General features: G+C 39.4%; 1 protein-coding gene across 1 annotated transcript in view; it reads left to right on the top strand.

Annotated features, from left to right (window-relative positions):
- afap1l2 (actin filament associated protein 1-like 2) overlaps positions 1 to 15922 on the top strand; it is a 37703-nt gene that overhangs the window by 5475 nt on the left and 16306 nt on the right. Inside the window, exons 2-4 of the mRNA XM_070851627.1 lie at positions 9619 to 9747; positions 13132 to 13197; positions 15433 to 15521. Coding sequence (XP_070707728.1) covers positions 9619 to 9747; positions 13132 to 13197; positions 15433 to 15521 — 284 coding nt within the window. The remainder of the gene's footprint in view (positions 1 to 9618; positions 9748 to 13131; positions 13198 to 15432; positions 15522 to 15922) is intronic.

Genomic DNA, 15922 nt, shown 5'->3' with positions numbered 1-15922 from the left:
AACATTTAACATTTTAAACTTTCACTTTCCATTCATGTCACCACTTTAGATCATTCAAAAAAGGTTATTGGCCTTTGTCCCACAGCTGTCTTCTCAGCATTATTAACATTCCAGTACAATAAAACTGTATTATAAACTGCCTTGTTTGTTTCACTTGCTGAAATGATAACTGCTTACACATTTTGTTTTTCATTAATAGAGCCAGCAACAGGCGGCAGATTCTAATGTTTCTAACAAATTGTTAAATAATGTCAAAGAAATACAATGTTTTAAAAATTTTAATATGAATATAGGTATAAAAGGCAGATTTATTTTTCATGGACAAAGACATTATCGTCCAAACTTTATCTTCTTTCTGCAGCTTTTCTCACTTTCCACAGCTTTGACTTTGCTCTATGCACACTCTCCATCTCACACACAAACTTCATGTCATCGACAGCCAGAATGTTGAACCTTCAGCTCCAGCCTTTATCTGCTGGGACTACAGTAACATGCACTGCATCCTAATCAAGATGAAGTTGCTCAAGTAGACCAGGGCCCCTTCCTATAAAAAAAAAAATACTTACTTGGATTTTTAGAGCCCATTAGCATCTTTCAGCCATAAAGACTGCCAGATTTCTCCAAGGGCCAAGCTGTAAGCCATCGATATAACTGAGACAGCACAGATCTGAAGACTGGAAAAAAGAAAGGGGTGTTGGGAAAGATAAAGCGTGAGATGAATAAAGGCGAGATTCAATAGTATGGGCAGGGGAAAGATGAAAGAGCAGAAACTTGAAAAAGAAAGTGGAACTCCGTAAGTGACTCTTTTACAGCTTCTGTCTTCAGTATTTGTGTCTTTGTACCACTTAAATCTGTGGCTCAGCATCTTGGGATGAATTGCTCAAGAGAGCCTAGTGCTCGCATTTTAACATTTCCTGTAATTCTGCCTATAGACTCTTTCTAGTCTTACTCACTTGCAGTGTCCTAAGCCAGTGCCTTCACCATTCCCTTTTATATTTTCCTCACATGACTCATATGATATGAGCTCTTGCTTCTTTTCATGTTGTCTTCCTTATTCTCATCACATTGATCCAGGTTAATATTTAACTGTGCCATAGCACCATGCCTCAAGCACGTCATTGCAAAATCTGCCAAAAAGAAAGAAAGAAACCAAAAAATAAAGTGAACCTAGGCTAGACTGCAGGTTCTCATTTCAATCAAACATACAGCAAATGATTCTACTAAGTTCCTCCTCTCTGGTAAATAGTGCAACAAGCTGTAGTGTTAAAGCCAGCAGATTCTGCAGACTGTTTGGCCATGACCAAACCACTCGACAACCTCAAACTCGTTCAACATCACAAGTTTTCCTATAGTGTACAAAACATTTCCTGTCACTAGTAGCCATTACCTTGTTTTTGACCTAAAGTGACTGCAAGACTGACAGATTTTATTTTTGAACCACTTTTAACTGTGCCAAAGTTGTTTCTATAATTTGTATAATGGAGCAAAATCAGCCTCCTCATTAGCTGTGAACAAATAAGTCCTTGGCCTTAAGAGTGCTGCTGGTCTCTATCCTTTTAGCTAGCTAGATTCTAAGTAGATAGGACCAAAAACCTTTGACAATCATTAAGTTAAACAAGGTCGTTACTCTCTTTGTGGAGTCTGTTTTGTTGAAGTGCGAATTGTAGGAGGATCTTCTAAAACCACATGCGAGTGGCTTTCATACACACAAAGACAGGAACTTATAAACACAGATGACTGTACACCTTAACATAAGTGAAGCAGCATTATTAGTTTAGATTAGATTCAACTTGCACAGAGTACTAAGACAGTATCAGAAGTGCAAAAAACCTTGTACACAAAATCAGTATATATAACAGTGAAGGGTAGATATGGTTAAGATATATACAGACAGTATGATAGCATAGACTGTATAAAAGAAGTGGACATAGCCACCATGATGTCACCCATTGGTTTGAGGCCTTGAGTTTCACCTGACAGGCATCGTCATCTTTGTTTTTTGGAACCAGAAGTGATGTTCGTCCCACAAAGCCCGCCTCTGATTGGTTAGTCACAACGTAGTCTCGCCCTAAAGCATATCCCGCTCTCTCATCTATTTCCCTCTAAATGGGACCATGATTGACTAAATGAACATCATGCTGTAGACTTGAAACGACCGATAGAAACCATAAACTCATTAAGAAAGTGTTTACTGAGGTAACAAATCAAGTGAGAAGTGGGCTGATTTTCCCATAGACTTCAATACAAACGGAACGGATGGTCTTCATTTTATAGACCCGGAAGTTACGTTCACTTCTTTTATACAGTCTATGGGTGACAGCTGCAGGGAAGAAGCTCTTCCTGAACCCGCTGGTCTGGAAGCAGAAAGTCCTGTAGCGCCTCCCAGAGGGGAGGAGGGAAAACATGTCCTTTATGACTACAGACCCCGCTTGACAGCCTCAGTGGTGGGGAGTAGGGAGGCAGTGATGGGTTGGGCAGTTTTCAACACCCTCTGCTGTGCATTCTGGTCTGAGTCGGAGCTGTTGCCATACCATACTAAGAAGTATTTGGTAAGGATGCTCTTGAACAATCAAGAATGCACAGGACTGTATGAGACAACAACTCAGATCAAGACTCAGAGGTCCACAGTTAAGGAGGCCATTTACAGTATTTGCGATGGGAACAACCTTTCCTGAACAGAGGGAGTGGCCTGTGATGACTTACGGTGCCATCCTGAAGTCCCTCCCTTGGCAGTTTCCTGCCAACCACATTTTACCATGTGACTAAGACAACATAACACCCATGACTGCCACCCATGACTCTCGCATGTCATGTCAAAGATCCTCACATAATATTTAGACTAAAACAACAAATCCAATTGACTTAGTCTTACACCTCCTAGAGTAGATACCTATGACATATGAATATCAATCTTTATTTACATAGAGTAATATGGAAAAGTTACAAAGATGGGGAAAAACAGAGGACTGACAAATAGCATTGTGTGAACGTGTCTTGCAACCAAAATTGAAACTGAAATTTGTTACATGCCAATTTTTGACACTTTTCCTGCTGGCTAATGTTTAGAAAAGCATGTAATGTATCATTATAAACACAAGACAAAGAGATGTTCAGAATACTCTAATTATAAGTACTGCAGATACATACATGTTGCGTATGTATAGTATCTATTCATGCTTCATCCTCCATCAATTTATACTCTATACTTTCTTATGTAGATTCAGGGGTCGTGGTGAGAGAAGTTAGTAATGAGGAAGTGAGAAGAAAGAAATGAAACATTATCTACAGTCCAGTTATTTGATGCTAATAGCTGACATGTTCCAGATAAACTGGTGATTACAGTATTTGTAATCAATAGGTGAGTTTTTTTTTAATTACACTCACAGACATATCGGAACCCTTATTTGTTGCCCTTAAAACTCTTTAACGTTTTCACTTCTCTCTTGTGTCACTGTGTCCGCCTCTTTCCAAAGTTCCTTCAGTGCTGCTATCAGACAAAGGCGGCCCCTTTTCTGAAGTCATCAAGTTGACACCCGTTTTTTTTCACTCAGGTTTCTAAGGCAATAACACCAAAACACAGCTTGGATTAATCCAGCCATGTCCGTGCAGTCTCTGCCCTACAGCTGAACCCAGCATGCAGCAGGGAGACGGACCAGTCTCTGCCAATAGCAATCAAACACCAATCAAATTGGTGTTTGATCCTTTATTCAGGCCCAGCTATCAGCCAGTTATCTGCCACTCTCACCAGAGAAAGGCCAAGCTGGAACAAACAAACCATACGTGGCACCCTCCTCCAGCTGTGTGCATTGAAACTGACCCAAAGGTCAATGTCATTCATGTGTTTTCCACTGAAAGTTTGGTGTCCAAGAGTCAAATGATAAGAACTAAATCTGCTCTGCTTCTGTCAGTTTCTTTTCCGCCTACTGAAGCAGAAGCACCATTATTCTGGGACAGTGCATAAAACTATTTTACTGTCATGTTTGGTCCCTGGTTCCAATTCTCATTTTTTCCACCACTTCCCTTTTAGGTGGAGTTGTAGCTCTCTGACTTTGACAGTCACAAGATGACACTAGATAGGCTCAGTCAATTTGAATCATTTGACTTAACTGAGGTTTACTACTTCCACCAATTATCTTTTCACTTCTTTTAAAATGGAATTATGTGAGTGCATTTTCTTATTCATAGATTTCTTAATTATTTTTCAGAAGAAGCGTTTCAATTACTTATTGTTCAAATCAAGTGATTTAATTTAATTTTGCCGAAAAAGTACTGATACAATAGGGAATGGACAGGCAAAGTTTAATATTGCATCAGTGCAATACTGGGTTAACTTTATCAGTACCCAGAGGTAAAAAAACAAACATGGTGGCAAGTATCTTATTTTTAAATATTTGTAATATTGTGCGGTTGCAGACTGGCTGTTTTTAAACTTAAATGTCACTATTTGATAGTGATTGTTAATGATATGTATGTCCTTTGCAGTTTTTAATGTCATATGCACAGTGTGCGCAGAACTAACAGTAAACTTGTGACAGTTTTGTGGTAAAACTCGAGCTTGTTGTGTCTTAGACTGGGTCAAAATAACCTTATCTTAATTTGGGTAGATAATCCAACAGTAAAATAAAAATAACTGGGTCAAAACAGCCCACTGGGCCTAGTGATGTGTTGTGTTGGTGCTATATTGACCCAAGTTGAGTCAATTTTGGCCCAGGAATTTTCAGTAGTAAGGACATTAAATACCTTTTTTTATTGTTGAACTTTGATTTGTTTGCTATGTTTGCAAATCGAAAATGACAATCAAAGCACGGTAGCCTGAAACTGCTGTCTCCTCTGTAGAGGATACTGGGACAGCTGCTCAACCGGGGTGCCAAACAGATGAAATCACATTCAAACAAGCTGCCAGTTAACCTCTATCACGAGAAATGGTGACAGCTGTGTAGCAAACAAGTTTTATGAGTTTACAAAATGCTTGCTCAATAACGAGAAAGATGGTTTTGCAGTTAGCTAAGCCTGATTTAATATCCCTTCATTACTTAATCATGTTAAACAAGTAAACACTGTGGTGGTTTGTTGGTTGCCAGTGCAAAGGTTTTGTCATTGTGTGGTTTAAAGTTTTCATTATTTCCCAATGAACTAAGAAATATCTGTGATTAATTAGATTAAACATACATTTCTTTTACTAGTGCGCCTAACAATACCATGTTATGTAAGCCGGTGCACAGGACTATAGTCACAGATATATTGATACACTGCAAGATAGAGTTGGACTGATCAAACACATAAACATGTTTGAAAACAGCACAAATTTCACAACACAGTGGAAAACTGGATATTTCCTGAAACATGGAAGTGGAAAATGAATTTTGTACTTAGGACAGCTGGAGGGGAGGTGATGTATAGATGAGAGGAAACATGAAAATTGGGCCTGTGTGATTTATGTAAAAAAAGGTCGAAGTACCCATCAGTCACACATTGAAATAAGGAGGCGGTAAAATAATAAAGATTGCAGTCTATTTTTGCTAATTGAAGGACTTTGGTGACAACTTAACAGCTTGGTGGACCTGCTTGTGATGTGAAATTCCTACTGTGATGCCTCAAGTTACTTGTTCAAAGCTCAGCTGTGCACAAGAGAAATGCCTGACTCTTTTTAGGGCTGAAGTTTAATTCAAAACAGCCATTATTGTTCAGGACAGGTACTTGTTGCTACTGTGGGAGAGACTACACTTTGGGGGGGGGGGAGCTAACAACACTCTCATATTATATCTTATATTCTCCTAGCATGTTTTGGGACTAACACCAAGCAGTACTGGTGCATCAGCAACCTCATTCAACCTGGAAGCGTGTCTGATTGAAATGAGAGTCCATGCCTGCCTTGTTACTCTAAAAAAGTGACATGCTTGTCTCTGCTAAGATGTGGCGTGTCGACCTCAAGTCGCTCACGATAAGAAATGCTACCAGGATCCTGACAAGCCCCCCTTGTTCAGCAGATTTGCTCAAATTTATCAAGAATGGTGGTACTGACCCAAGTCAAATTCCTGCTCTTCTTTGAATGAAAAGCCTTTATTCAGACATGATTTTGACTGGTTCTATTTTTGTCTATTTCATTCCTTAGCTCACCTAATGCAGGACTTGTTTCGGTTCATTTACGTTACAACTTTTTCCTTTAGTAAGACCTTGGTATCATTTTCCTTCTCGCAGGACAGACAGCCGGTTAGCAGCTGTGCTTGAAGGCTGTGGAAGATTAAAAAGAATCATTTGTAGTCCAGATGCACAGATGAACACATAAATAGAAATGCATTCAAAGACAGTCATAGAGTCCGTTGGTTATTTTTGGAGGGTGAATTAAACAATTTCAAATTGAAAGAATGAGCCTTTTTCTGTCGACCACAGCCAGGGTCAGACAAGGTAAACAGATGGAGACGAGCACTGAGCACTTAGTATCTTATGACCAATATCGCAGGAAATGTTTGTTATGTATCATCTTTGATCTTGTCTTTATCAGTCATAATATCATGGTCTCAGCCCCTGTGTCACTGTTTTAGATCAAAAATGTGAGTGGTCAGAGAATCACACAGGTTTGTAATAAATTCGTCCTTGAGGTGTGTGCAAGCCTCCTTTTCAGTTTCATTCTTCTGTCTTAACATAATCAGACACTGCAAACACACCTTACTGATCGGCCAACTTATCAGAGCACTATATCAAATGTAAATATGAGTGGATATTTCAAGCGTGGGAGAAATCAAACAAAAACTTGATAGTATTTCTTCTTAATGAAGCAAACCAGGAAGTACAACCTCAGGCATAAGGAAGAGGAATTCCCCTTATACATGAAGTAGGTGTTTGAAAACCTCAAATCCAACTGATCACAGACAGAACCTTCATTCTCTGGAGTGTGGTCTTTGTTTTATTCTTATCTGCCCTTTTTACAGAAATATATTTCTTTAGTTGAAAACATCATTGTACTGGCGGGCTGATGGTCTGTCAGATTCCTTTTGGCCATTTTACAGAGGTGAATTGTTTATGCTGCGGAGGCTGCGGTCACTCACTGGATGTGCAGTGGGCATCTGGCCAATCCGTGGCCCACAGAGACGGCCTGCTACAGACCTCCCTGTCCTGTCAGCTGACTCAGTTTCCCAGGGCCCCCCAATCCAAAAGGCCATCAGAGTCAATCTCTGCAAACACACAAGGAGGAGAAGCTGGAAAAATGTTTAGATTCATACTGAGCAGCCAAACATTAGCAGCTAAACAACTACTGGAAATGTGATGAAAGTAAATGTGTGTGGTTTTAATCATTATAGAAACATTTCAGTACATAGAGGAGTCAGGAACAGTTTTTAAGGACATTTATTATTATACTAAGCTGATTTTAATTACTTTACATCCCCTATAGGTGTGTGTGTGTGTGTGTGTGTGTGTGTGTGTGCCCCTACCAGTGATGTTTTCCATGGTGCAGGTCCTCCTACCATGGGGCCTTTCTGCAGAAGTTGACTCAGCTTGAGCAAGACTCATTAAAAACAACTCAGCTCACTGTATCTTTGGGAAAGACTCTCATCATCTCCAAAAGGCAAAGCTTACTGGGGTCTGACACCTTATTTTGCAGAAATTGGGTTCGCAGGTCCTTTGATGTGTGGGAGTGTAGGAAGGAGGGGGGAGGGCATGGATGTACTCCCCCACAAGGATCAGTCTGAGCCGGAAGGAGCCACTAAAACAGACCAGCTGAGTTTTAAAAGAGGTCAAACAGAGAGGAGCAGTTCACAGTCTTTATAATAGTTGTGAAATATGTAATAGTTTTTATTTTATGGGGAGTTGACTTCAACTCTTGAATAGAGTCAGATGATTGCCAAACATAATTCTTAGTTTTTGTTTCTGTTTTGCTATCACAGTTTTAGTTTGGTTGTCTTGGATACAAAGACTCCTGTCCTGACTATCAATGTGTCCAGTGTTTCAGCACAGTGGAAGTTATTTCAGGAGTTTATTTATTTGCTATGTACGTGTTAATGTAATGTCAGAAAGTTACTTGAAAGATCTACATGTCATACTTTTAGTAGGGATACAGTGATACTCATTCACAATAGCACATTGTATAGAAGCTGGTCCTGGCTGGCTAATGTTAGCGGCTCTGTCCCCCTCTTTATTATATTCGTGTGAGTTTCCTCTCCAGCTGCCACAGATAAATTAGTTTTTTTATGTGAACAATAAAGCATGAATATAACCTCTGCCTTGGCTGTATGTATGTAAGCTAATGTTTAGCTAGCAGTCAATTAGCTTGGTTTAGCATAACGACTGAAAACGGACAAAGACTGGCTCTGTTTAAAGCTTAAAAAATACCTACCAGCAGTTTGGAATTAAACATGTATTTTGTTTGTTTGTTTAATTTGTACACAAACAGAAATGAAGCTGTACTTTACACCCTTGGAGAGAGATAGTCTACCTGTTTCCACCGGTTTCCATTCTTTATGCTAAGCTAAGCTAAGCTATTTACCTCTTCACTTTAGCTACATGCTAATCAGTCTTCTCACAGTAAACGAATAGGTTTATTTTCCAAAATGTCAAATTGTCCTTAGTGAAATGTTTCATGCTTTAATTTTGATTTGTTTTCAGGTTTAGTTCACTTATATATGCTATATATAATTACATTTTACTTTAATTGTGTGAACTCACAGGACTGTCTTCTGGGGTTAAATTAATATCTATTTTTGACATGTGGGAGTGGAAGCCAGCAATTGTAAAGCTGATTATAGAGACCAATCTAAAAAATTTAAAAAAAAACATCAAAAGGTATATGGCGCACATTCTCTGGGGGATTTAATACACTTCAGTATCTAAGAACAGTATGACACCCCCTCTGATATTAGCCCCACCTTTTCCTTCACTAAAGTCTCTCTTCTTTATCCCTCTTCTGTCTCATCTTTTGGTGAAGTGCTCACACACTGAGGCCCACTGTAGCAAGGGGCCTATTCATGAGGCCAAGAGACAGAGAAGGGTAACACAAAGAGCTCCCCACACAGCGGAGAGGGCTGTGAGCTCAGCGCTGACCCCTGAAGGATGTGTGTGGGCTGCGCCCAGACACAGTGGCCCCGCCGACTCGGGCCCAGGCTCCTCCCTTCTCTGGACCTGACCTTTCACTAAACCCATGCAACTCCAAAAACAACCGCAAACACACTTGCAACTGTCAATAGCAACTGGATGAGAGTAATGACTGAATGACTTTAAATCTGAATGGTTATCAGCTGTTGCCAGCTAAAAACCTCTGAAGAGTCTCTCCCATGTAAAATGCTGGCACACAGCTCACAACTTGCAGCACAAAAGCCAAGAAGTGAGAATGAAATAGCGAACAAAGTAGCAGCTGAATTCAGCGTTAAAAGACAAGTCCTTCAGTTGAACCCCCTGTTCTCAGCTATAAATTAAAATATAATATTAAGAATATTTCTGCTTGGAAACTTCACAGGCTTTATAATGGTCGTAGCTTTTCTTTTCTTGCAGATGGGAACTGTGACAGTTCTGATATACAGCCATTATTTTAATACTCATGAATATACCACATAAAATACTATTTAGCATCAAGGAATTTCTCTTTTGCTTTACCTCTGAGACAGTCTTGTCTGTCTGTGTTTTCAGTGCTGGACCAGCTCCTGATGGAGCTCCACCGCTTCCTGCTCATCCTGGACAAGGAGACCCTGAGCGGGAATGCCACCATCCAGAAGGGCTTACTCTCTGATCTCCTCCAGTCCTACAGAGCCTCCAATGGTATGGACAAAAAAACATACTACTATTGAGAAATACATAACACTATTGAGAAACTGTATGGCCTAGTTCTCACTTTTAATCAATTCAGGAAGTGAATTTGGTGGATATTTTAGGGGAAATTTTACATTTTTTTGACACATGAAGCTAAAAATACAGATGAGGAAGTAAAAGATCTTAGATATCATAATGCCTCATAATATTATAGTTGTATTATGAGTTGTGTTTGATTGTGTAACCCACAGTGCTAAGAGCAGCTTTTTCTTTCTTTGGTTATTTCACTGTAAGACAATATTTCATTCCTCTGAGTGATAAAATCTTGCCTGCTCTGTGTTATAAGTTGACTTTGACCTCCCATGAAGGCTGTTGCATTCCAGCTCCAAGAAAAATGACTAAAACTTTGTATCTAATAACATATTTGGCAAATTTGCAAGGTCTCAGACCTCGATGGCGCAAAGGCATGGCCAGTAGGTAAGAGACATGTCATCTGCTTCATTGGGGGTATTAAGATGAAAGCTACCGCCGACAAGAGCTTGGTCATGTCTAAAAAAATAAGCAGTCTCAAACATTTCCTTTTGTGTTCCTTATTTTCTGTTTCTTAATATTGTGTTATTTGCGATTGTATAACAGATACATTGGCTTAGACTTTACTGCAAATGTTTCAGTTTGGGTCGTTCAAAAGCTTTTGACCTTTACGCGAAGCACCTTATGTAACATGTGGTCATGCATTTCCCACAATTCACTGAGCTTACATTGTCAGCCTAAGAGAAGCCATCAAGGAATCACTTTGGTTTTATTTTGCTATTCTAAACCCCTGGTAACCACCATGTAATAATTATACTCCTGCAGGCTTCTATTAACAAATACATCTGTGGTCTTTTATCCCATTTTGGTAGCTGAAAACCACATTGCGGTGGCTGAATTAAACATTTTTGCCTGCATTTCTACTTCCCTTGCAAAATTTTCAGATTAGCATCTATTATTTCGTGAATGCTTGCAGTTATTAGTTTTATGCTTACGAGCGAGCTATAATCACACAAAGTGCCTCTTGCTTCATCATGGCCCGTTAACGTATCCTGTCAAACAGCTAAAGTCAAGTTTGTTTTTCTTGCTCACTGGCTCCGACACTCAACATGAAAATGTGGCAACTGCTGGTGGGCTGAGGAGATTTATGGTGTCTAGAAGTAAGTCAGTTAGGATGTAGGATGTAAATCAGTGCTTCACTGAGCGTCATCTATGCTCTGAGATGCGTGATTAATTGGGAATAACGAGTGACTGCGGCTGCCCCCACAGACGTCTTCGCTGTTGTATGATGTATGTAGCTTTTTGATGTTGGGAAAAGTTGCATACTTTGAGCTATGAAAATATTAGACAGTAAAAATGTCCAGAATCCACACTGGTCCAAGATCTTTGCTGTATGCTGATCTTTTCAGTGACCCAATTCTTTCACATTAGCCGTCACTTTTGGATTGAAAACCCAGCTTCTTCACTTCTCCCTCTCTGTCTCTCACATACTGACACACACACAATCGCTCAGCAACACACACCAGCAGTCATGCTTTTCCATGTTCAGGTCCTGGACTCGTCTCTCCATACTTCCTCTCCTGGCTCCAAGCTGTATCATTTTTCCGAAGCTGCATTTATCCTCTGGGGACACTCACTTCCTTTGAGCAGCGATTTATAAATAGCATTTCAACTTTGTTCCCCCGAAAATCTGTTTTCACTGTACAGGCAAAACATCATTTCCTTCTGCTGTTTGGTTTCACCTCACGATATCTATTTCAAAGGAGAAACCTTCTCCAGAGTATCACCCAAGGTTTGAGTTTTGTTTGATTTCCTCTTAGGGTATAATCTTATTCAGCTAAAATATCTAATTCAGTGAAACTACTTACCCCAAAACTGAGCTGCAGCTCCGGAACAAATTCCCATAACAGGTTACAGTAACCAGCTGGAGCCAGCTATGCCAAAACCACAGGATTTATTGTTTGAGAAAAAGGATTCATTCAAACTGTTTATGTGGCAATGTTATGGCGATGTCTTCGCCAGCTTGTAATTACTCCACCATGTTAAGGCAGACATTAAACCAAACAGAGTCTTTTTCTCACTGAGCTGACTTCAGCATTGGTGTGTGACATGAGGTTTCATCATCTCCGCTTATGGCCTAAATGATACCATTGCTCACACAGACCAGAAAATGTTTACATTTGAGTGCAAGGAGAAGTCGAATTCAGTCTCTAATGACAACCTGATCGTTTGTCCAGTGACATTCAACTCCTCTCTCCATGTGAAGCACATGTGATCACTGCGCTTTTATTGTTGTAACAGGAAACCACAGCTATGACTATAATTATGATATTTCCTTATTTCAACTTTAATTAGATAGTACTCTTTTTATGACTTTTTATGCCTTTAAAACTAAAAACTGATGCAAAGGAACTGTCGCTTTTGGGCCAATCCAAAGTCGAGACAGAGACTTAGGAGATAGACCAGGTCCAGGAGCTCCATTGTTGTATTTAGTTGTATGATCTTCCAAACTTCAAAGATAGAAGTGGCACAGTGCTCTATTTGTGCAGGCAAGGAGTCTTCTGACTAATGTCCGATGAATGCTAGCCACGGTGAGAGTGGGTGTCAATAATGGGCCCATCTGTTTGCACAATAGACCACTTGTTTAGGTGAAGTTCCCCTTCACTCCTGGACTTTTGACAAACATGATGAAAGTTTGTTTGGCAGTAAAGCTGGAGTCAGATTTTCCCATCGGTGGTACAAGTAAATTCCTCTGGAAGCAAAATATGCATGTTCGTCTTTTGACCATATACATTTAAGTTGTCTATCTCTAATCACTTACCATGATGCAACAACATGACGACTTATCACTGTCAGTGGCAAAGTATAGGTGGAGTGAACAAACCCAAGGCTTTGCAGCAATGCACTAGTCTGAATGTACAGTATAGGCATGGCAGAGAGTTTTGGGAGTCAAAGAGCACCTTAAGTCAAACAAATGAGTCAAGGAAGGCCTTGATGTTCCAGTAGCTGAGTCCTCACCTGTCCTACGAAGGATTTTACTGAAAAGACAGTGCTGTTGTGTTCCTGAAAGGCGCAGACCATGTGCTGTGTTCAGCTTGATTAAAGTTGTAATGATTCATAGTTAAGAGTAGACGTACATATGTTAAAGAGGTCCAGCAATTTGGACAACTTTTGGACAGTTCCATTCATTCTTCACCCACTCACCTGTTGTAGTATTGTGCTTCTGGTACATATTTATCCAGTTTATTGTCTGGTGGTATTTGCTTTCTAATAATTTCATCATTTTAACACAATGTTAGTGTTTTATGTGTGGAAGTATGCCGATGTGTCACCTGTTAACCACCTTTTGCTGTCTCCATACAGGTGCTGATGAGGAGTACATCTACATGAACAAAGTCATTGTCGGAGGGAAGGACAAAGACGACAAAGGTGTGAGTTTCAAAAGGTTCCTCTCAATAATGCGACACTGATACTTGTTCCCCAGAGGACATGAATGTGTGACTTTGGTGATCCTCTGACTTTTGCTCTTGTGCCAGCATGAAAATGACATTTAAATCATCACAGTCATCAGTTTGTCTAATACTTTGGATTATGACCAGCCTGTTTGGTGCTAACCATTAAATATTAGCATGCAAACAGGTTGATGGTGCGATGGTGAATGTGATCAACATCATACCTGCTTAACATCAATGTTTTATGTATATGTACATCATCATGCTTCTGTAGTATGCTGATGTTAGCATGTGCTGTGATACAACCTTACAGAGCCACTAGCATGGCTGCAGACTCTTAGTATTATATTATTAAAAGACGTACATTTAGTTAGCATTATAATTTTATACACATTTTTTTATATATCATTTTTTGAAAGTTTTGTGTAGGTTAGGGCCTTATTTCATTAACAGACATAATAGTCCACAAACAAAATGTCACATAAACCCCAAACTATTCAGGTAGTTCTCTGGTAAAGCTCTTTTACATTCGAGACAAGCAGCCTATGTGATATTTTACATAAGTTTCTAAGTACATGTTCAGTTTGACACTTTTTATGTTGCTGCTATAGTATCCATTTAACTTTTGCATTAATGCAAGTGTGATCTCACCATTTAATGCTTTAAATGATTTTATCTCCACAAAGTACGCTTGTTGTGAAACAATATGCAACCTGGAACTAAACTTTTAAAAAAGGCTCCTACTGGTATTTTGAGGTTGTCCAAGTCGGTCAAACACCAGTGCATATTCAGTTTTGACAAGATTCAAGTGAATAGCAGACATGAGAATAAACTGCCACTAGCAATGCCCCCCCCCCCCTCAGTCCCCCTCTCCTCTCACCCCCATTTCCTGTCTGTTTCTTCGTAACTCCTCATCTGAGACTGACCTGTTTTGTTTGGACAGTGTTGAAGAATGTGGTTTCACTGAGCGGTAGACTTAACATGCATATTTTCAACAGCGACGCTAGCAAAGCCACAAGTTTTCTTTCACAGAGACTGAAGGAAAGTGGGGGCTGAGATGTGAAAATTGAGGTTTCTTAATCATTGATTGTATAGTAAGCTCTAACTTTATCTTCTGGTTAAAGTGCAAGAAAGACATTTGGTGTTTAATATCACAGTAAACATGATCAAAAAAGAGTTATCTAAGTTACAGTTATGTAAAAGCTATTAAATGCACATGCATCTGTGAGGATACTGGCAGGTTGCCGTATTTCATTTCAGTTCGTTCATCACCCTCATTATGAAACAAAAAGGCTTTTGACCTACAGCAGCTTAAGGATGTTCTGTGACTAAGTTCATGTCTGAGACAGAGAAAGATGCACCAAGAAAGTTTTAAAGACAAGATGTCTAAATTAAAGCTCTGCCATTTTATTTTTGTGTTCCACATATTAGTATTCAATTAGAAACAAGGTGAAAGGTCTGAGTATAGAGAAGGTAGTAATCAATGCCCTAGTCACAAGTGCTGGCACAAATACAGTCATCATACCAACCTGGGAGTCCATCTCTCCCAGACTTTTATTTAATGTCTTTTTTTTACCACTACATTTTGCCAACAACTGTATAATTTTACTTCACAAGAGGAAAGAATTTAGTTTTAAGGGAATACTTACAAAAAAGGATAAGATTGATACCACTATCACATCTCTTTGCTAAATATTAGCTTAGCTTAGCAGAAAGACAGGAAGTAAGGGGAAACAACTAGCCTGACTTTGTCCAAAGGTAATAAAATCTGCCTAGCAGCACCTCTAAAGTTTAATCTTACATCGTATACCTACAGTATGTGGTCTGAAAGTACATTTGCTGTTTCCTCGTTTCCTGTCTTTAGGCTAAACTAAACTGTTTCTTAGCTGTAGCTTCATATTTAATGAAGACACATCAGACTGGCATCATTCTGCTCACAGAACCCTTAAGAAAAGAATTATTTTTAGTATATTTTTTATTATTTTCCCTTAATGTCAAACAACATCTTTAAGGAGGTCACAAGCCAGAAGGGTTGGAACCACTAGTAGGCCTCATTAAGCACTGACCATAGTTAATAAAAGGGCAAATCCATGGAAAAACATAATTCTTTAATCTCGTGTAAATTTTCCTTAATTCCTGTCAATTCATTTTACAACAGTCAACATAAATGTAAGAGTTAATTAAGATTTCTTCTCTCTTCTTTCTGACCCAGATGACAGATCAGACCTGGTCAATGGAAAAGCAGCAAAATATGTCCCCGTCCCTCAAAAGAGCCTTCCAGACCTGCCGCCACCGAGAGCGGTAAGTGATTGCCAGCTCAATTCCTTCTGAGTGGATTAATGTGTGAAAGGATTTGACTTTACACACACAACTTTTGGAGCCTCTGTCATTGTGAAAGGAACTGTAATAGGATAATTGACCCCAGTAGGACTGCTGAACTCAACAAAGTATATGGGAAAGTTCGGTGGAAACCATGATATTCAACGGTATGCAAAAGGAGCCCAAAGACAAATTCTGACTTGAAATGTAATTGGCAGTATTTTGGTCTCTTCTTATAGCAAGAACATTACTATCAATGAGCACCGTAAGTATTAAAGTAAGTACTACGGATTGATATCACATGTGGCCAGAGAATTCCATTGGTTTTTAATACACTAAAAAGATTGCAGTCTGCGGTCATACAAGCCAAAAACATTTCCCAC

Source organism: Pempheris klunzingeri, chromosome 20 (genome assembly GCF_042242105.1).
Source record: "Pempheris klunzingeri isolate RE-2024b chromosome 20, fPemKlu1.hap1, whole genome shotgun sequence".
Lineage (NCBI taxonomy): Eukaryota > Metazoa > Chordata > Actinopteri > Acropomatiformes > Pempheridae > Pempheris > Pempheris klunzingeri.
Note: the sequence above shows the minus strand (reverse complement) of the source record. Positions and strands in the feature narration are given on the sequence as shown.